Here is a 22,842-nt window from a genome sequence, read left to right as displayed (position 1 = left end):
GGGTGTGTCAACCTGGTGGGGGGAACATTTGAGCACAGGGTGGCATCTGGCTCAACTCGAAACATTTCGGACATACTTCACAGCACCTATTCCTCCCGTTAAGACACTGCTGCTCGCCTGCCCTCCACTCTTGCGAGCCTGGCCCTGGACCGTGGTAGAAGAGCGCTCCGGGAATGCATGCAAGGGAGATGCAAGAGAAGTCTGTGTGGCCCCGGGGAGGGTGGGGAGACAATGCGGTCCCTCCATCACCACAGCAACCGCATATCAGATCCTCCTCCCTGGGGAGGGGTGCAGTCACATCACTCTCACTATTTACTCAAAGATGCTGTGCAGCACCCTGTCTGTCACCTTTCACTGCTGGAATTACATCATGTATAGACCCAAGTCCTGGGACCTGGGGAAGGACACTCAGAGCTGGGAAGGCCCACGTAAGACAAACAGCTTCCCTCTCCTTTTCTCGCCCGCGAGGTACAGATGAAAGGAATGTGCAGGAGCTCCAGAGTCAAATGTAACCAGACTGAAATCCTAACCCTCTCCCTGACTTGGCTGTGGGGAACTAGTTACTCAGCCTCTCTGAATGCCACATGGTGAGTGGGAACGTTAAATGAGATACTGCTTATGAATTAGTACATACGCGTCTGGTCATAATTGTGAAAATAATCGTGACTAATATTTTTATGGTAGCTTGATTATTGTGTAGATAACTTTACATAAAATGTTTTTATTATAAGCAGTTTTGGTTAACATGCATGGTATACAGATTCCTCAGTGATAACAGACCACAGGAGCCAGCTGGAAAGACCCCACCCTGTGAGGACTCCATGGAACAGACCAGGACCCCGAGTCTGGACGATACAATCACAGTCTGGTAAAGCCTGCTCTTTGTGGGTGACGGATCTGAGGCCTGGCCCTACCATTCAGAAAGCAACCATGGGACTGAGGTTTTGGGGATCAACAACAAATTATCTAGTGAGATGTAAAAGTTCTTAAATTTAGGACTGAAAATAATAACATACAGTGTGGGTTCTACATTTCTTCTCATGATTATTCTTCATTGGCATCTGATGCCCCCCCCCAATCATGAGCCCATTTTACACAAGGAAGGCTGATAATCCCCCCTTTCTTCAAGGGAACAGCACACTCAAAGTGCACCCAATGCACAGAAACTAAGGACAGAGTCTCTTTCCCCTTAAATCCACCCACGCAGGGGGCATTTCTCAGCCTAATAACCAAATACTCACCAAAAAAAGAAGAAATGGAACTAAGATTCCAGCGGAAAAGTCATATCTCTCAAATCCCTTGTTGCAGGGGCTCAGAGAGAAGCAGGATCTGACTTAGGAAGAGTTTAGAATTCCTAAAGATGGGCCTGCCTTTGATTTGCAAAAGTAGTGTTATTTGACAAGTGTATTATTGGCGACAGGAGGAAATAGTTGGACGTATTTTTCTAACTTTCACTTTAAAACATACAAATATATGTTCTCAGTCTGACATTTATGTCTCTGTGTTTCAAGTACAAGGCTAAAGGTCCTTACCAAAGTGTCAGCCAGGTCCTTCCGGTAGACAAATATCCGATCAGATGCATCAAGGGATTTGGAGATGTCCAAGTCATTTGGCTGGAGTTCATGCTTCTCTTTATTAAAAAAAAAAATAAGAGTAATTAGAAACACACGAATAGTAGTAGGCATTTATAGTACATCTAAAGAGTGAAACTTGCCAAAGAGTAAGATTTAAAAGTAAATAGAATGTGAAGTAGATTTAATTCAGTTCTGCAAATGCTATTCAACGACACCAGATAATCAAAGCTCATTATCCATAAAGTGGTACCCTCTTGGATTCTTTCTTATATTTAGTCATTCTTTAGGACACAGAACAGCTTAGGGAAGAAAGTAAAATTCACTCATAATCCCATCACTCTAAAGTAATCATGATAGTAATATTGGTAAAAATTGGGTATATTTTTGTCCTGATCTTTATGCAAATGTGTGTGTCTGCACACACACATAAAGTCACAATTATTATTCCTACATATGCATTAAAATCATTACAGATACATATGTGGATATATTTGTAATTATTTCCTTATGTGGTTTTATATGCTGATTTTCTTCCAAGTACTAACCCATTTGTCAAAATTATTTATATATGTCATGTGTAATTGGTTATATAACAGTCCATTATACTATCATTTAATCGTTCCTCTCTTGTTGAACATTCAATGGTTTCTTTTTTTTTTTTTGGTCATATAAATTAGATAGCAAAATACATACTAAATACTAGCACGGGGCCTGGCACATAACAGGGGTTTGATAAATGGGATCTATTATTACAGCAGCCATAATATATATTGCTGAAGTCAACATCCTTGTGCATAAATCTTTGGCTCTTAGAGATGAATTTCTTAACATAGATTCCCAGTAGTGAAATTATTGGTCAAAGGGAATGAATATTTTAAAGTTTCTGATACAGACTGCCAAATTGCTTTCCAATTCTTACACCCACCAACACTCATCATTACTTTTGATAAATTTGCTGTTTTGCTAAAATCAAAAATAGATTCTCAGTTTATTTTGTATTTCTTGACTGCTAACAGAGCTGAATATTTTTCATATATTGTTCTTCTACTTCCCTATTGTTCCTGTCCTTTGGCCATTTTTCTACCAAAGCTGGACTCCTACAGCACAATAGGCTTCCTCATAGAAAAGTGTCTTCCCCTGCCTACAAAATGCAGACAGGAATCGACTAAAGGGATATTCAAGTTTATTCCACTGTAACACAATCAGCTTCTCCTAAGGTAGCCCTTAAGTTATCCAGCAGGGATGGAAACACAGTACGCCACGTATCTTTCTCTAGATAATTTAATCAGTTCAAATGCCAGATTTTGTTTTGAACTTTTCTGCTTGATACAGAGTACACAAATGATAATCTAATATGTTCTTTACGGCCCAGAGTTACAAAGATCAATAGTACTATCCTGTCAGGCCGTTGATGTTTGTAGTAAATTGTCCCATGTGGCTGGGCTCTGAAGTTCTTCCACCTCCTCCCTCTTTGTTTAGCTGTAATTTCTTGCAACCTTCTGTGTGTCCATATAAGCCTTAATCTGAATTTATAAGAGCCATTCCGTACCTGCTATGGAATAAAATGCCACGGCTTTCTGACAGTAATTTTTCCATTCACTAAGAAATTTTTTTTTCTTATTTTCAAGTTTGTCACTATACTACAAAAGATTAAAGATGATAGAATTTTAAGCTCTGAATAACTGGGTAGGTTTCTGTTACTATATGCATATACCTACCCTGGGTACAAAATAGGCAGAAATCTACTGAAAGCTGTGAGGCTAAAAGTGCCAGTCCTCTTAGAAAGATTCACAAAATCTACCACATGGCCAACATCTTTAAACTTTTTTTGACAAAAAGAAAATAACAGTAGATCTCTTTGTCATTTCATTTTGAAGTAGCATTTAAAACATCATTTATTAAAAATTATGTAACTAGAGCAGAGAATACATTAAGCTCTGTGAGCTCTTTTTTCTCTTCATAAAAACATTATTGTTTGGGGATACGAAGCTGCAGGCAAAAAGGTTCTTAACAGACAGAACTACTAATTGGTGGAAAATGATGGCACATTTCCAAATCTGTGAGATAATTCAAGAGATAAGCTGATAGCTCTAGTGATGATTAACTCTGAGTCTAGCCGCATTACAACGCCAGATGAATCTAATTTAATAGGGTGTAAAAATGGTATTTCACAGTCATCAAATAGATATTGGCTAGTAAAAGAGCCACTCATTAATTTCAAGATTCACGTATGGCCCTGGGCCACCTCTGGGTCATCCTCCAAGGGGGTTGGGTCTCATCTGTGCCACCAGGTTCACCCAGAGTCCTTCCTTCCCCAGAACCTTCTGTCTGAATGGGGACCCGAGAATTACCCTCTGTCTTGAGAGGCAAATGCTGGTTTTGATGAAGCTTAGTACTGTTTTGAATCATTAACTATTTTTGGTCACTTAAAATTAATATGCAACTATCAGATTTATCTGCAATATTTTGTTAAACAGTCAACCACTTTTGGATTAAAATTCATGTAGTCCACATGTTTCTGAAATTTTTGCTCTTTTTCTTTTGATAATGTTTTGATGGAATGTACAATTAGGGCCGAGGGAGAGGAAGGAGAGACTCACTTACTAGGTCCGGGAAGAAGGGCTGTCTGTTTGCATATGTAATTGACTAAATTGTAGGACCATTTTACCTGCCTCTGAGTAACAAAGCAAAGAAGTAATATTCCGTCACATAATGCTTTAGTACGTTCTGATCTTCTCCTGACTGTAGAATGACAACAAAGGGTAAACAGGAATGCCCTTTATCTGCTCCCCCTCCCCCACCCACCCCATCACTGGTTCATTAGTTCACATAGTTACTCCCATTTTTCAACTACTGAGGCTAAGTTTCTTTCTTTGTATTTTTCTCAGGGTTAATGAGATATTAAGTAAAGACTGTAAGCCAAAAAAGGAGGCCAGAAACACTGAGACGCTAAGATCTGACAGGCTCCAGTGAAAACGCTGGGGTCTGTTCAGGTCACATAGATCAATAGTGTCAGCTCGTAATCTGTGTGATCTTATTCAAAACAGACAATAAACCGTTCTCTGAGGATAAATAAGGCCCAACAGAAGGAAAAGCTATCACCAGGCCTCACTCCCCATGTCCACCTGAAGGAACACTGCCTGTGAGCTTTCGGCTTATTGTACAGTTTTTATTTCCATCAATAGGAAGTCTTTAAGTCTTAAATTGTCAGCCAGCAAAATGACTAGTTCAAGGCTGTCTTTCTTTTTTCTTCCGAAAGTAATTTCATCCTTTAGCAATTTCCCAAGCTAATTTAAATATGAAAACAGAAGGCTTATCTAGAGTACAAAATATGTAAAGCCTTATAACACATTTCAAAACACTGGCGTGCCTCTCTATTCAGTTCTTGGGGAGGAAATTCAGTATCCAACAGTACCCAACTGTTGTCATGGAAACATCTCTGGTAGGCAGCTTCTTGTTGTTCCTGTGGTCATCCAGCTGCGGACCTGGGAGGGATGCACTGCACGATTATACCATAAAAATGTCAACTCTCTCCTTTTGGAGGTGATCCAGTGAAAGATTAATATTCAAGGACAGAAAATCACTTACCCCCAGAGAATGAGACGGTAACCAGAGCCAGATCCTCTTCCGCATGCTGGATCTTTTCTGCCACCACTTTCAGGATCTCCTGGGCTGTACTGGAAACTTTTGCCTTCACACTGACATAGGAGTGCTCCGTTACATAGACGTGGCAAAAAACTGCACGGGGCGAAAGAATTGTGAGTGAACAAAGAGGTGTGACCAGGAGATACAGACTTTTTCAAGTCAAGGCACCCACCCTCCTATTCTCTTTAGTACAGACCAGACACAGCTAGATTTACATATTTATGTATGCGCACAGGCCCTGAGGGTATATGCATAGAAGTGCGTGCCTGCACACACGGGAGATGCAGACACTATAACGCTGGGGGACAAGCTTGAGCAGTGCATAGGCGGCCCGAACTATAAGGAGAGACCCACACCATGGAGGCGGCCTGACCACAACACAGGTGCTGGAGTCTGGGCCACACGACAGGACTCCGGAGTCCCTTCTTTGAGAGCCACTGAGGTCTCCCAAAGCAGTCTATTACAATGTCTTAACTCACACATTTTAATTTTACACTCCTCTTCCAGACCGTCACAGTGGTGCAATCAAGAACTCTACATGTTGTTATTCGAATTCTCATAAGCTTATCTAAAAATCTGTCATTTGCCATGGTTTTTGGCTTCAGCCTTCTTGACCATTAAAGAATGATGTGCTCCCCCGCCTCCCCATCAAGGTGGTAGTGAGTTTGGCTTCCAAATGGAGGTCACATTTCCAGCCTTTTTAATTTCCTTTTTCTTGTCTGCGGTGCTGATCATTATTAATAGGACATTATCACTACCAGGGTGAACAGGGCCCTGGAAAAATGTTTATGATTTGATAGGAGAAGCTGTTTTAATAGCAATGGAAATAACTGACAACATTATTTGCCTCTTATATCAGCTACTCTGAATGTATAAAACACTAGCTTCTTTAGAAAAGACAGAGGGACAATAATACACTTAGTCTTCTAGACTAAAAAAAAAAAAAGAAAAAAGAAAAAAAGGAGTACAGCTACTAGAGAAATTCACATGCAATTTAACTGGCACCACAAAAATAAACCCAGGATTGTTTTCACAGATATGCCGATGAAGCAAAAGACAAATTCTGAGTTTACTAGTACAAACCTCAAAGTAAACACACCACCAGGAGGCACTGACTGCATTTTGGTTTTGGTCTGGTTGGGTGTCACTAAAACAATAGCATCTGACAAAGAGTTGTTTGATGTGTTGTCAAGACTGGTGAGAGGCTTTTTCCTTCCATAGAAAGATGGAATTTTTGAGCAAGGCAAAGATACGGCCTGCAAACCACTTGTGTACAGCTTGCTTAAAACAATGATGAACAAAAAGAGGCCGGCGGGGAGTGAGGGGGTGTCTTGAAATACTCAGATTCTTTGACTCTCAGCTTGGAAAATTATACAATTAATTGTAAGACAAATGGGAAAAGGGGGACCAGCAACTGAGAGATTAGGAGAAAGGTCATTTCATTTGCTCTCCACTTGGCACAGATGACACTTTGGACACAAGGAGGGCCTTCACGGGCTGCTTGTTTACACAAACAATGGAACAGAAGAGGTATCCTCGTGACACGCTGTTGTTCAAGAAGTTGAGCAAATATTCAACGTCCACACTTATGGGTCTCAGAAAGTCTCCAAGTTACAATAGTGTGAATATCTGCATGGCTGTAAGCGTTTTCCAGCTCTGCACTTGACTCACTTCACCCAAACAGGCGGAAACCATTTCCTGTTCCGTTATAAAACAGTACTGCCAGAAAGCACGTCAGCACCTCCAGAGTGCTGCAGAGCTGTTTCCCCTGTGCTGATGGAGCAGCCCTCTTCAGGGCAGGTCACGAGCCCCTTGGGCAGCAGCACGGACAGAGGACATACTGTACGCGTGGTGCTGCCCGGCACAGCCCTGCCTTGGAGGAGTTTTGAATGTACATCCTTCCTTTTGTTATTCCCGCCAAGATTTTCTTCTTGAAATCTCGGGGACTGACTCAGCCAAAGCCCTGCACGCCACCTTCAGTGGACTTTCCAGTGAGTCAAGACACTGCGCTGATGAAGCAGGGGAGAAGGCAGCCAAGAGGAAAAGGCTGCCTTTCCTGTCCATTCTGCACCTCTCCCGGAGAGCGCAGGGCACTCCCTGCAGTCTCCCTTCCTTACTTCTCAGATTACAAATGTCCTTGGTCCCTGGGGCAGTCTTCTGTGATGAAGAAAATTGTAACGCCCACAGCAAAAGAAGAAAAACTATCATTTTGGGTGCTTATCGGAGGGGTGGGGCCGCTGGCAGTGGTTTAAAAGCAGACTGATGTGTTACAGGTGGAGAATGACGGGGAGAAGCTGCTACCCACCCACCCCAAATCCTCGTGCAAATCACACTCACATTCCTCTGTTTCAGTCACAGTTCCTCTGTGCTGGAGCCAGTTCTCCTTCAGACTGAATTGGTGGAAAAGGGCTTTATTCTGTGAGATGGGAGAACAAGAACAATGAATGAATGTATTCCTGCCCTTTGGAAAACCACAGCTGTTTGCAACATGTTCCAAAAGAGTGTGCCAACTTTTTTTTTTGATATGAAACCCACCCATCCAGTCTTAAAGGAATAAACTGGGAGTTGCCTCAATTAATGCATGTGGAGGTGAAGAGTCAGAGCCACATGACAGATCTTGGCCAAGGCTAGTGGCAGGGAAAAAGCCCCTAAAATTATTCCCTGCAACATACTGGAGAGTATCAGTGTGATTTTTAACCTCTGGCTGCTACAAATATTCACAGACTCTTCTCCTGAGGAAAACATGGTTTCCCCATCCCAATATCAACTTTGCTTTTAGATAATGCAATTTTGAGACAGCTTCATACTTCTGCTGTAGTACAATAACTTGCTAAAGGGAAAAAGGTAAACTATGCAGTATGATTACCCACCTGATACATCAGCTCCTACAAAACTTGTGCCTGACACGTCATTTTGTGTTTCCCCCATCATGCCGAACAGGAAACATTCATTCTTGCAACCATCTCTCTCTCTCTTAGGTTGAAAAGTGGAAACCCTCTTCTGACAAGACTTTCTCACTTTTTTTTAAAATATATCTTTTATATATATTTTAGATTTTAGTTTTTTTTAATTTTGGGGAGGAGGTAATTAAGTTTTAAAAAAAACTCATCTTTAATGGAGGTACTGGGGATTGAACCCAGGACCTTGTGCATGCTAGGCGCACAATCTAGCACTGAGCTATACCCTCCCTCCCCACCCAAGTCTTCCTTACTCTTGCAGTCAAGATTCTTGTGTAGATTGTTTTCTGTTTTTACATCCATAGTTGACAATCGAATTTACATCATTCTGGGGACACTGGGGAAACTCTGAGACTCTAAAATGCACCATGGAAATGTGGAATATCAGAAAGTCAAGGGCACCTGCTGCAGTTGGATCTGGACCAGCCCAGGGAAACTGAAGTGAAGCAGGAAAGCTCAAGAGAGCTGCAGCCCTGCTTCCTGCCTGGCCCTGCTCCACAGGAGGTGGTGTTCCTTAACTATGAAGACGTGCCAGGTGAGGCCAGGTGAGGTCTCCAAACCCCATCAACCCACTGCAGAGAGAAGGGTCTGCCTTACCTTCCTTTGTGGTGAATATTCATCAACAGTACTGAAAGAAAAAGGACAAGAAGTCAGTCTTCGCCTCAAACCCAGAACAATGCAGTTATTGTCACAGAGACTACTTTGTGGGCACTGGACACAGGTTTTTGCTTTTTGAAAAGATAAAACACACAGTATTCATCAGTTTCCTATGTGTAACATACTTGACATTGGGCTCCAGATGTCAGGTGAACCAGGAAGAAAAGAAGCTATCTATTCAACAGGTATATTTTGCTTTCTATCCACAGAAAGTGAGCACCGAGTGAAGAGCTGGATTTATTCAGCCCACAGAATCTCTAAGTTTTCTCATATTTTGATAGCTTCTAGGTGAAATTATTGTTATTCGGAAAGCTAAATAAGTCAGCCACGGCAGATCTTTTCCAGAATGTTTCAGTTTGTGGTGGACTGGGGGACATTCTGCAGGGCCCCAGCTCAAATCTCATTCAAGAATCTAAAGATATTTCATAATCTTATACCAAGAATCACGTCTTAGATCATTTTCTTACTTAAATCTCATTTCTTACTTTACTTTCTTACTTAAATCTTATTTCTCATTTTAATGTGTGTTTTTCAAATGGAATGTATTAAGTTCCATTAATGTATTTAATGCATTTAAATGTGTATCAAACCAGAACTAAATCTGCCCAACTGTAACAAGGCCTGCCTTGTAGCAAGACCAAATTCCATGTAGGAGATTATTTTGATGTAAACATTTCTTCTTTTTTGTTGTTTCATTTGTTCATATTTTCATACTAGTCTTATGCTATGGAAATTTATTATAATGTAGACTGTGATAAAAGACGACCACCCAAATTCACAGTAGTTGTTTCTAATACCTTGTGCCTCATTTCTGAATTTTTAAATGTGTGATTTTCATGCTTGGGGATTAAGGCTTAGACATGATTTGTTTGCTCCCTAAAATTATTTACATAGCCATTTATTTGCCACAGGATCTCCATTTACTAAAATGAAGCCAGGCTTTAAATCTCAAATCAGTAGTCTGAAAGGCCTGAATTAACATTCTCTATAAGAAGTACATTTGTGACTGCTGAAATCTTAATAGAAGTTTTTCACACTTGCAAACAGATGCATTTTATGTTTATATTGTAAATCAGAAAACAATTTTTCCCTTCAGATGAACTTTGCAGCTATATCTGAAACGTGAATAATGACTTGTTGTCCTTTACCAAAATTAATAAGGAGAGTTAGTGTTAAAGTCAGGTATTGACAGCTTGAAAGACTAATGACAGATACCTCAGGGACACTTGGACATGACAAAAGGCATTGAGGAAACGCTGTTCTTTAATCTTTTTAAACTGATAAAGAAACCTCAGGGAATCCATAAAATTGAGCTTTTAAAATGCTCCATGACTTGCTGGGACCTATTTGTAAAACTTTTTTTCCTATTCCATGAGAGAGAGCTATGAGCCCTCCAAATGGCAAGTTAAATATTTACACTTTTACAATTAAATTATAACGTATCACATAATTGTTCTTATGCACCCACGTTGTCATGGCTCAGTTTGTTTCTATCATGTCAAACAGGGTTAAAAAACAGCCAATAAGCTTGATCTAGTGTTCATTCATTTTGAGCTAGAAAAACAAAACAGACATTTACTAGTAGAAAAGGAGGCATCAAGATGAATCTCAGAGTCAAAATGTTCAAAATGATCTTTAAGAGACATCCAAAGTTTTGTCACATTTACTGCTCCTTTCTTTCATTAACTGTGATAAGCAAAATTAAATACTCACTGCCGACGGTGCATTCCAAGTATCTTTTGAAATTCTTTCAGTTCTTTTTCAAGTATTGGATATTCATATACATCATCCAGTACATTCCTATAAATGGTCTGGGAGAAAAAGAAAACGGCAGCTTAATTGGTTTAATGCCTCTTTTGTAAGGACTAAGACTCATACAGTGGTTAACTTGCTCAGGGAAACAGGTGGGATTCAGGCCAACGCAGGGCATTAAACCAGTACCTATGAGATCCTGAGTGGGTTCCACCTCCTAGGCCCACACTCAGCTGGAGTGGCTCTCTGGAAGCTTTTAGGGGCTTCAGGTAAGGAACACTGGAAACTTAAGAGATTTCTGGCTAACTATACAAGATTTCCGTGCCTGTTCTGTATGTTTAGAAATAATATCCACATAATCATTTTGGAGGAAAAGACATCAATTGGATTAAATGACCCAGTTGTCTTTAATCAAAGAGTTGGTTTACACCAGTTTTCAACTGGATGTCTAAATGACACCTGAATTTTGAAATCAAAGTGATTTCTTTCATGAAAGGTAAAGTCAGTTTAGACACTGCCTATTCTGAAATAGAACTCTTCCTTGCTCGAATTCCCTTCTACCCCTCTCTATACTAACCTGCACAGCTAATATGGTTTTGGTGGCCAAAGGAATCTGACTGTTTACAAATCATTTCCAGAGAATCATCTGTGTTGAAAAGATACTGCAGCCTAATAATGACTAGTTTATTTGAAGTTTATCTAACTTCAAATGTGAATCTAGGTTAGTATCTTTGTTACAAGTTATTATTACTTCAATTTCTCAAAAAACACCATGTCCTGAAAAGGTTTCATAATGTATACCTTGTCAATATAGTTTTTAAATGATAAATATAGTTTTATCCCATTATTATAGCTATGGGGCTGGTTAGTTTAAACTTATAATACATGTCAACATACTAAATAGTATCAAGTTTTAAAAGTATGTTTTATTTTACCTTCCTTAGTTATTTCATTTGCAATCAAAATTCCCATGACTTATAAAATATATAACCTTAAATTAAAAGATTATTGTAAAATTTGCCTTTAACATTTATTCATATTGAATTATTTAAAGTTAAAAAATTTCTATCTATTGTAAGGAATATCAGGCTTCAGAAGTCAAAACAAATCAATACTTTGAATCATAACCTGAATATTACAAACAAGTTGGAGGATTGTAACCTATGAATAAGATTTTTGAAAAGCGTAACTGAAAATAGTATCAGTCATTTGGCATTAAACTAGAAGTTTCACATTACCTTTAAAAACATTTTTGAATGTTCATCTTCATGTAACCAGTCTTTGTACAGAGCAATCCACTGTGAAACAAGATGCAAGACCTTACGTTTCCGACAAGGAACATCTGAGTTTTCTTTGCCTTGAAACTTCTTAGCAGAATAGGTGCAGACGGTTAAGAAAGAATACTACGTTGTTGAAAATGAAAATATGAGGCAATCTGTTGACTCTTGTTTTCACAAAATATGCTAAAGCACTTTTTCCAAAAAAACTATGTGTATCCAAAGATGCAGGAAGAAAAGAATGTGCAGGGAGAGCAAAAGATGCTCACTGAAAAGAGCAAAAGTCAACACGAATGATTTACATAGACTTGGTGGCAGGCTGCGAGGATAAGGATTAGAGGATCACACTGACAGCTGACGACACAGTCCCCTGGGCAGCAGGGGTTAATGCCACCCCAAAGAGACGCCAGGCGGCCCATTCACATCAAGGGTGGTTCCAAGAGATCCGGCCTCGTTATATAGGTGGACACTGTTTCCATAAAAGTTAGATCAGAACTAGGCCAGATAAACTTTGATCCTCAGAAACCCACATTCCACGAAACCAGTTACTTCTAAAGTAGGCCCAAATGAGCACAGATTTCTGGAGTATCATTTGTGATGTGATTCAAATACCCACCCTTAGGAATCTACTTGAAAAAAATTTGGGTAAATGTGCAAACGTAAGTAAAAAAGAATTGTTAATTTTTATTTTCACCGGGACAAAAAGAATTAAATAGGGGTAACCTAAATGCTTCAGCCATTGAGAACAGTTAAATAAATTACTGCATATTCATTTAACAGGCTCTTCTAAAGCCATTAAAACCGATGGTCCAGCGGTACATTTACTGACACAGGACATTCACAATATGCTATTAAGTAGGAAAACAAGTAAGAAAAGAGTAAGTTAGGATGATCCATTTCTATTAACTATGCTTATTTATATGAATAATTTCATTACCTGGAAAGATATATACTGATAGTTAACAGTGGCTTCTTAAGTTAATGAGATTTCAGAGAATGTGAATTATTTTTATTGTATTTACAAGCATTTCCTCATTTGTATACAATGACTGCACATTAACTATGCTGTTAAAATTATATAAAAATAACAACCTCAAAGGCAACACACTTAAAGCCTTAGGAATGAGACAGAAGCTTGGTGTTTTCCAAACCAACCTAGTATTTTTGCTCCCCAAATTATCATTTCTGAGTATCCTGGATACACTGAAAAGTTAAGTAGGAATAGAAAATATTGTAATACCAAACACAGGTAGGCTTTGGGGTTGTTGGACAGGATTCTGTGTTCTTTAATGCTGATCTATAACTGCAAATTAGGAACACATTCTGTATCAGGCTTTGTAATTATTTTAAAACATAATTTAGTCACTGCCTCTTCAACCTGCAAAAATACATCAAGGTCATGTGATTTCTTTGATTTTCTACCTGTGAAATAAACTCAGGCAAACACATAAAGAATCTGTTAGAGTATCTTTCTTCTAGTGTTTCTCTTGAAAGGCAAAATATAAAGATTATCTTAAATTATTTCCACTGTCCTTTTCTTCTTTTCCTTTAACTATCATGGCTTGACTAATGATAAAGAAAAAACATCTGGAAAATTAACAAATACTAACAACTTCTTTCTTTTATGTCAGCATATGTAGGTGAAGAGATGAGCTTCTTACTGCGGCTGCATATCTGTTCTACAATCATGGACCAGCCAGATTAAGCAACTTCAAGGACTGAAACCTGAACTACTCTCCTCTACTCATAGTTACCACCGTGTAGTTACTTAATCTTGTTCTCTTCCCTACAAGATGTATTTTTAAAAATATTTACTGATTAAATTTACATTTGTACTTTCCTGGTTTTCTGTATCAGGGTCCATTCATTCTTGCACATTTTGCCCATGCTAGATTACACTGATGTACACGTTTAGCTGGGGGAGGGGACAGTGGGAAGGTATTAGGTGAGAGCTATACCTTTAGCATAATGCACTGAACGTTAGCCAACCGAGGGCTGTGAGCTTAAGTAATGCTTTTTTTTGATGATAAAAGTTGAAAAGCTTTAAATTTTATCACAGTAAAATATCCACGTGAGATATCCAAACACAGCACAAACGGCTCTAATCTGTAAGCAATGTTCAAAATCAACGAGGAAAAACAAACAAAAAAATAATTTAGACCTCTCCTTAGAAGGTGATAGCAGTAGAATATAAAAGATATCTTCACTAAGATGTACATAAATATATTTCAGATTAAATATGGATGCCATATTTTTGTAGTTTTTATTATTTCATAAAAGGCAGAGCCTGCAAATATACCGAAATAATCATGCAGGAAGACTCCTGGCTTAAAATGTCCTGTATTTCATGAGTTTTATAACTAGTAAAAAGCCTGCTAGGAACTGTAACTAAATATTCATATAAAATGTCCTGACCAACGACTCAAAACATGTTTATATCCAAGTAAAGTTCTAGAGATTCTTCAGGGGAATTCTATGAGGCATTAACCTATTTGATAATAATCACAAATAAAAATAGGATCATATTTAAAAACAATAGTTTGAAGGCATCTAATTTGCTGTAAAACAAACTATTATTTAACAGGTGGTAATTCTTTTGGAATTATGTTAACATTAAAATGTAGAAGAAATCAGCTCATAGGTAATTTTTCCAAAACACTTATAAAGAAGAACTTGACAACCTTGTAATTCTTGCTGAATTTCCTAGTAACACCCCTACTTGGAAGCTGTGGAAGAAGTCTGTTTTTGAAATTTTCCAAATTCACAACTAACAATGTTTCAAGATCAATTTTACGAACTGGTTCTAAAAAGTTTCAAAATACCTTTGTAGCTTTGTGTAGCCATGCAATACAGTCAAGCACTAAAAAGGAATGACTAGTTTTAGTTTATATATTTATTAAGAGGGATTTTACTTCGATTATGCCTTTATGGCGTTTTAAAGTATTCTCTTAAGTAGGAAAATGCTGTAAAGTGGGGAAGAAATGTAACAATTATTTATCAGGAGAAGATTATTACCAAGACCACTACCATCAAGGCTCAATCAAACTTAGGTATATGCAAAAACAAATAAACAAAAAAACCCTAACAACCCATCTTCCTAAAAATTTTCATGTGGGCTCAAGTGAAATCTTCAGTTTGGTTTAGTAAAAACCTGACAGTTAAAGAGGGCTACTGAAATACTTTTGCAGCATCTTCCTTAAACATTGTGAGGCAAGACACTCATTTGGAAACTTTGAATACATTCCCTTGGCTTGGCTTTCTGGCCTTTCATCTACTGCACCTGTTCTAGTTGGTGTATAAAATCCTAAAGCTTCCATCATCCTAAGAGAACATGCCTTGACAAAGCCCCGAAATGACAACTGACTTTGAGGGTAAGACCTCCGACGCGGGGAACCCTTGTCTCCCCTGGGGGCACCTGCCCAGAAACACACTATCACATACATATGTTTTCCCACCTGAGTGGTCTGGCACTAATTGGCTGATTGTTTCCTAAGTTCATGTATTGTCAGTCCTCTCAACCTCTTGACCCTAGGGTTTACCCAGTAGGCCAAGTTCATGTCCAGATTTCTAAAGCCTGGAGACAGAGGTTTGGAGAAAACATAATACGGGCAGTACAATTTACCCCTGACTTGGAATGTGGAAACAGCAGCTCTGCATTTCCAGTCCCCCTGCCTCTTCTGTCTCATTTCATCTTTCACCTTGGCGAGCACGACGTATTTGACATAGCTGTACTCTACTGAGGGGCTGAATAAATGAAGAAAGGCAGCTCATTCCTAAGGAGAGGCATCGGTGTGAGAGGAAGCCGCCGCAGCGTCCCGAGGTCAGTGAAGGATATTGCCTCAGCAGTGCCTGGCACAAGTCGTCAGTGGTCATGAAGACTGTGTACGTGAGAAGGAAGTCGTCAAGGAGGGTCTCTGCAAAGGAAGGAAAACAGACACAAAGTGAACAAATCGGTGATAAGAAGGGCAGCTGCTTACCCAGGCCGCAGAACAGTGTGCACAGCAGAAACATGATAAATGGTGGTGGCAGGAGGAGGGTGGAGGTCAGGAGCATTTCAGCCACAAAATATATTACATTATCCATTATTTTTACAAACTCCATATATAGAATGCCTCAAGCAATGAAAGTATTTTTTCTTTTTTATTGTAAGTCTCTCTAAACATACAATTTTGTCATTTTTTTTCCTAAAACATCATTTATATTTGTGGGTACAGAAACCAATGCATAAAAAATGTGCTTTTAAAAATAAATTTTATAAGATTTCTGAGGTAGGCACTCCAGACCTACAGGGAATGAAGCCTACATGTTCCAATAAGTAAAGGCTTTTTCTAAAGCCATTTACCAAGGTCTAGGGCAAGAACAATGGATAATAAAACCCAGAGGACACACATCAGGTTCCAAGGCCATTCACCTTTATCTCTGGAAAGCATCTGTAAGAAGTTGGGAAAATGATGAGTGATTTTCTTATTGCCATGAAGAGAAAGTTAAGCCCAGTTAAAAGTGGAGAGCAGGCATAATGTGTCATGACATACTCCTTCCTAATTTCTTTTTCCACCTCTTTAACCAACAAAAACAGGCTCCATTTTTATTGCCTCTTGGCTTATGATATGGAACTGCTAAACAGGAAAACTGACCTCCAATATAATTTCCAAAATGATAGAAAAGATTTATATTCAGAATGCAAAGTAGACTTTTTGCCATAGCACTCTTTATCTAATCTCCTTGCTTTAAAATGCATTTTATGATATTTAATTTTCGTATCTTCTACATTCTGGGTATCAAATTTTGAGCTATTTGAAATAGTAATAAATTGTTAAGAATCATGAGCTTGTCTACTCAATAGCACTGATGCTCTCTTACACCATAAATGTGTTAAGTACAAAGAACTGCCTGGTACAGAACTCTATATTGAAGACTGGAAAAATTCCAGAATTTTAGAAATAACCAGCAACATTTACTTTAAAAGTTATCAACGCAAAACAAGACCATGCTTATGAACACAAAACTCTGATAAAAAGAGGTTGTGAATGACATCTACATTCCTGTATCAGCTGCAGGGGTTAATTTATTTCTATGGTTTGTTAATGTTGCAAAATATCACAATAACCCTGATCCACACAGGTAAGTGGTTGCAATGGTAATGGTTGACAAAAAAGTTTGCTTTCAACTTTCAAGAGGCCCTTTAAATGAACCAGAGGTGTTAATGAAGAGTATTAGGAGAATTTCTTCAAAGATATTTATTTTAGATAAGTATTCCTTACTAAAAAAATAAATTTGACAAATGGCACCAAAACGTAAAGTAAGCCTAAATTTGTAAGGCTCTATCACACTGCAGTATGTGCACAGTCATTGGTCTCACTCACTATTACTCTGTGGCAAGAGCAAGTCCTCCAACAGATGTGCCTGGGCCTCGCTGGGCATAAAGAGACCCGTACTAGAAAACAGCGGGAACGTGGCTGACCGGACAACTGAATGTGAGTGGACATGCTCAGCCTGCATTCCCAGCAGAGCTGGGCGCTCTCTTCTGGGCCCCTGTTTACAAACAATTCAAATCTATGCACAGAAAGGCAGGAGAAGCTTTATTACAAGATCTACCCCAAACTAGTTAACCTGGCAGTGCAAGTTAACAGCTGGGCATTCTAGTGAAAAATCTGGACTATACATTGGAAACTTTGTGTCTCTTTCATTACAGTGTTTTAAATAGTTAAAGTTAAGACCCAACAATGGCATAATGTCTGAACTCCCAGGGTATTTTGGAATCCAACTTGAAAACTATCATTCTGGGATGCTACTGAACAGTAATGTTCACAAATGATAACATTTCTCTGCACTGAATATGGTTGATGAGAATCCTCAACTTCTCTGGTCTGAGTGGAAATGAACACCTTTTCCTTTTCTTTTTTTTTTTTTTTTGCATTCTTTGTTAGATACAGCCAGCAAGGACTACAGAGTAGCCCAGAATCTATTTTGGGGGTTTTCAGTGGGTCCCTAGAGATTGGAGCCAACAATACAGAGAAACCACTGGATGATAGCACTGAGAACCTCACACATGCAGCATATAAAATTCTTGGCGTGACATTCAGGTTCAGACTCTTTGGGATGGTCTTATACTTAGCTAATTTAATGAGGTTGGAAGTATTCTCTAATCAAGATTTACTCCATTAGCAGCTGAGAATACAAAGAAAAACCTTTGACATCACCAGTCATTCCATTCTGGAACAGTCTTAGATAATGAACTGAGTGACTATGAGAATCTGGTTGGATGGTGGCAAAACTGTCTGGCATTCAATTCAATTAATCAACTCACATATGATAATATTTTGTTAAGGGCTTTGACCTAGAAATGCTTATTTTCCCCTAAGCTATACCATATTTAATATTTAACAGCATGTACCTAATTACCTCTCTGCCATAGAAATATTAATTAAAACAATGAGGCTACATAAAAACAGCTCTAGTTAAAAACCTAATGAAAAGAATAACTAAAAATCCTAATGAATACAATGGATTCCCAGTACTCCTAACTTAAATCTTTCTCTATTAAACTACCATGATGTCCTGAAAACTTTCTGTATAAACAGCTTTCCTTTCTTCTTTTTCAGCATTGATACTCATTTCCTGCTCATGAAAGTAATTTATTGATATAATGAAAACAACACACTTCAAATAAAAGTGTATTTTATAATAACCATGCTTCAAAACAGGCTGTCCCATTGGTATTTAGAGATATTTTTAGAACCACAATGGCTATATAAATGATCCCCTTTAGACTACTAGCCACAATGGCCATTTAGAAAGACCAGCAAATCCATCGGCATCCCCATTAAAACACTATAATTATCTATTATATTATATAGTGCTTAATTAATGGTAATTTAAGACTAGGTAAAAAAGCACCTTTGTGTATAAAAAACATTTTTCATTTAAACACATTCAGAGTTGCCGTATAGACTAATTCTGAATAAAAAGATACACATTTTGATTTCTAGCTTAATGAATACCGAAGTATTAATATACAAAAAAACTTTTCTTTGAAATTCAATTCATTAAATTAATTACTAAATCAAATCCCAAGTTCTTGGCTCATCACTGACAAAAATATTCAGCCATCCTTTTGGGAATACCCCCATCTTCCCCAAAATAATATAGCATTTTGTAGTAGCTTTCTTAAATACAGTAATTACTGTTGCAGTATAGAAGCTACAGGCTTATAATAATCAAAACTGGAAGGCAAATACTATTATAGATTTAAGAAGTATGTAACTTGAAATAAAATATATCTATGTGCTGTCAAAATCTAAAGCCTTGATAGAAATGTCTTTAAAATTCATGCCTATAATTAGGCATAATGATGTTAATACAGAAATTTTCCCTATCATCTGCTACTGTTTTACTTTTAAGGCATAAGAAAAGAATTGTCTATTTTTATTTGATTTTACTTGACTGTATTTTTCTTTTATGCATAAATTATTTTCTATCACTTTAAGGGTATCAAGCATTAAAAATTTCCATTTTATTTCTGCAAAACACAAGTGTTTCTAGAACATGCCAGAGCTGTGTCAAAGTGGAATAGTAACTGTTTTGGTACAGATCCTTTTGATAGGGTTCTATTATGTAAATTTAATCAAATTAAAGGAAATGATCTAAATGTTTCCAAAAGGTCTAAGCTTAATGCTTTTTTTTTTTTTTTTGGAAAAGAAGAAAAAACAAAAACAAACCCTGAAATCTAGAAATTAAAATGAGTATAGGGTGACATAGGAACAATTACAGAAATTTACTTCAGTTATTTTTCAATACTGCAAAACACATTGCAAAAATGAAACTACTCATCCGTTAAAGTGAATTACCAAGAAAGCAAATGAAGAGAGTTTTGACAGACAACTGCCTATAGGAGCCATTTAATCTAAGTAAGGTAATGTGAATATTCAACATTTCTGTACTAACTCATACTCCCTAAAGTACTGTTAGCCGTTTTGTTTCTGCTTTCAGCTGCTGTAAAATTTAAGGTGCTATAAAATATGCTCTATTTAACCTTTATTCCAAGGAGCCAAGAAAGCTTTGTACTTGAAAAGGCCCATTTCTGGCCCTGGAATGTTAAACTTACCGTTATTTTTTGAGAAGCAATGCCAAAATGTACAATGTAATTTGATTAAACACAAACAAACAAAAATTAATGTTCACTTTTCAATCTTAAAGTGCTATGCCACTGATAAAAGCCATACTTGTTGCTCACTGTATTTTACGTTTCAGAAAGTAACACTAATGACCTCAAATGCAGCTGTTTGTCATAGTTTTTAAATTCACTCAACTCCTGCCTACTTTTACAATTCAACCAGAGTATTGCTTAGCCATTCAAAAACTGCCAAAACTTGGGATCTTGTTTTATTTTTAGGTATCAGTTGCACAAGAAACGCTTATTCATTTAATGCTGTTTCTACACCGTATCTTAAAAGTCATCCCTTTAATGACAGGAGCTTATTATAGAAAAGGATTGCATGGCCCTCCTTCAATAATGAAATCCGTTTTTATTTTAACTTGTAAAATTTGGTTTTGGAATCCCATCCCATTTCTTTAGGAAAAAACGATTTGAAGGTTTTATGTCCTTGCCTGTGTTTAATTCCACATGCTGCCCTTTAAAAATGTCACTAGGAGCACGGAGTATTAAAAGCAGCACTTTTATCTTCTCTACACAGAGAAAGGGTCATGGTGGCAGGTCACCCTGTCGTTACAGAAGGGAGAAGCCCCATGAGCTCTTGCTGTCCCTACCCCAATCAGCTGCTCTCAGTGTCCAGGCACAATTCATGTATCTGCCCAGTCTGCTGGGAAGCTCAGAAAACAGTATAAATCATGCAAAGGGAATCAGAGAGCTGGATTCCTACCTGCGTAGTAGCTAAACTCTCTGGGCCTTAGTTAAATCACCTATTAAGTGGATATCACATCCACGCCTAGCAGAGCTGTAGCAGCAATTAAACAGAACAGGATATCTAATGCATCCGGCAGAGAACCTGGCACACATCAGGCACTCAATAAATACTAACTGCTCTTTATTTTCCTAAAATAACATTATGTATGTCCTGTCCCAGTTCCCCAAGTGCCACCAGGCAACCAACACAAACTGTGTACTAAGGACGGACTAGATAGAGGCATTAGTTAAGGCGCTGGGGGTTGAGGGACAGGGAAGCACAACCCTGGTCCGTGGCTTCCAGCTCCTGATTAGAAAAGGAGCTGAGACATGTATCCCCATGAGATGAACCAAGTAAGGTAACACTGAAACTGAGCAGCACTAACCAAAAATGTCACATGAGATGAAGGAGACTTGGATATGCCAGGGAAGATTTCACCAAAAAGGTGGCATGTGAGATGACCACTGAACTTCTGGGAAGGATGGGTGGAGAAAGAGGTGGAGTGTGTGAGCAAAGGGGTGGATGGGTGTGTGTCTGTGGCTGAGTCACAAACCTGTGGCCTCTGAGGCTTATTTTGCCCTTAAAGATTTTTTGTTGTTATTGTTGGCTGACAATATTTGAAAATCAGAGATGTGGCACCACCAGGTCCACATCTCAGATGGCAACCATGGCTTAGAGCTGAGTTGTGCTCTGTCTGCAGGGTGTACTCCCTAGTTGCGCACAGTTCCACCCTGGCTGGCTTCACTCGTTCACATTAAGTATCTGTGGACATGTGAGTTTATAAGTCTTAGTCTACAGTAAAATTGTGAAACAGTAATGGAAGAGGTCATGTGGTGTAACTGAAAAGCTGGGTTAGAGCCAATTCCTGGAGGGTCTTTGAGCCCTAGACTAAGGAGCCTGGGGCTCGCTCTATAGGAAAAGAAAGGGAATTGAATGAAGATTGTCAAGGTGAGAAGTGACAGGAGGTGCAGTTTACACTTGTTGCATCCTGGAAGTCACACAGGATAAAGTAAGAATAAGGGGAGGGAGGATGAGTTCACTTTTAAACACGCTGAATGTTGGGTTCCCGAAATTACTTTAAGTGAAACTACTGAGCAAAAATATCAAACACCAGAGTTTGCTAAAAAAGGCTGGATGATTATGGGAGCTACTGTATAAAAAGGATGGCAGGGAACAACATGAATTCTCAGATTCAGTCCTAGGAAGATGCAAGCAGTGGTCCAAGGATGTTCATATTTGGGCAATGGTAGGAGAAAGGTAAGTTAAAGAAGAGAAAAGAAGAAACTGGAGAATTGGAAGACACAAATGTAATAGAAGCCAACAAGAAAGAAGGATTGGGAAAGAGAGTAGTTCATAAGTGTTAAAAGTTGCTGGAAGAAGGTTCATGAGACAAAACATTCGAAGGCCACTGGATTTGGTGTGTGGATGGTCCCTGGTCTGGTGGCTTTAGAGAGGCCCCTTGGTAAAGGTAGCAGCATACTCTAGTGAGACTGAAAGGAAATAAGGATATTCTGATAATCAGTTCTCACACCATCAACCACACAGTTTCTCCCCAAAGACTCTTCCTACAGTTGAATAGCTCATTGATCAGCAACAGCAGTTGCTCTCACAAATGAGCCAGGAGGACAAATTTCTTTATGATGATCAATGCAAGTATCATTTTACTTAACTATATGAATTAGAATGTGGAAACTGTCATGGGTATGAAGCTTTCAATACCACTCTGCCAGCATCTACCAAGAAAAAATATCACGTTGTCAGATTCACTCAGTCTAATGTAACTGACCTCTCTGAGTTGCTGCACCTTGTATGATTAACATAATATAATGCATTCCTAAGATACAAACTGTGTTCCTAAGCGCATGCCAATTAATGTCATGAAACAAAAATTAATTTAAACATTAAATCTTAAATTAGAAGTCTCAGGCATGATTATTTCAAGCAATAACTCTAATACTTGCATAAGCCTTTGAAAAAAAAGCATGATATTTTTATCTTCCTAGCTTTAAGAAGAATCTCTATAATCAGCTTTCTTTCAAAACTTGAAATACATCATCATTCTGAATATTAATTTTTC

The 22,842-nt window shown here is 38.4% G+C and overlaps 1 protein-coding gene across 4 annotated transcripts in view; it reads right to left on the bottom strand.

Annotated features, from left to right (window-relative positions):
* Window positions 1-22,842, bottom strand: part of RAPGEF5 (Rap guanine nucleotide exchange factor 5) — a 241,542-nt gene that overhangs the window by 37,477 nt on the left and 181,223 nt on the right. For all 4 annotated transcript variants that reach the window (XM_031455033.2, XM_064487511.1, XM_064487513.1 and 1 more), the window contains exons 12-18: window positions 15,698-15,776; window positions 11,824-11,965; window positions 10,547-10,644; window positions 8,774-8,804; window positions 7,557-7,635; window positions 5,163-5,312; window positions 1,533-1,630 (exon numbers count right to left, since the gene is read on the bottom strand). In XM_031455033.2, the coding sequence (XP_031310893.1) occupies window positions 1,533-1,630; window positions 5,163-5,312; window positions 7,557-7,635; window positions 8,774-8,804; window positions 10,547-10,644; window positions 11,824-11,965; window positions 15,698-15,776 (677 nt within the window). The remainder of the gene's footprint in view (window positions 1-1,532; window positions 1,631-5,162; window positions 5,313-7,556; window positions 7,636-8,773; window positions 8,805-10,546; window positions 10,645-11,823; window positions 11,966-15,697; window positions 15,777-22,842) is intronic.

Source organism: Camelus dromedarius, chromosome 7 (genome assembly GCF_036321535.1).
Source record: "Camelus dromedarius isolate mCamDro1 chromosome 7, mCamDro1.pat, whole genome shotgun sequence".
Lineage (NCBI taxonomy): Eukaryota > Metazoa > Chordata > Mammalia > Artiodactyla > Camelidae > Camelus > Camelus dromedarius.
This window is presented reverse-complemented; position numbering and strand designations above follow the sequence as displayed.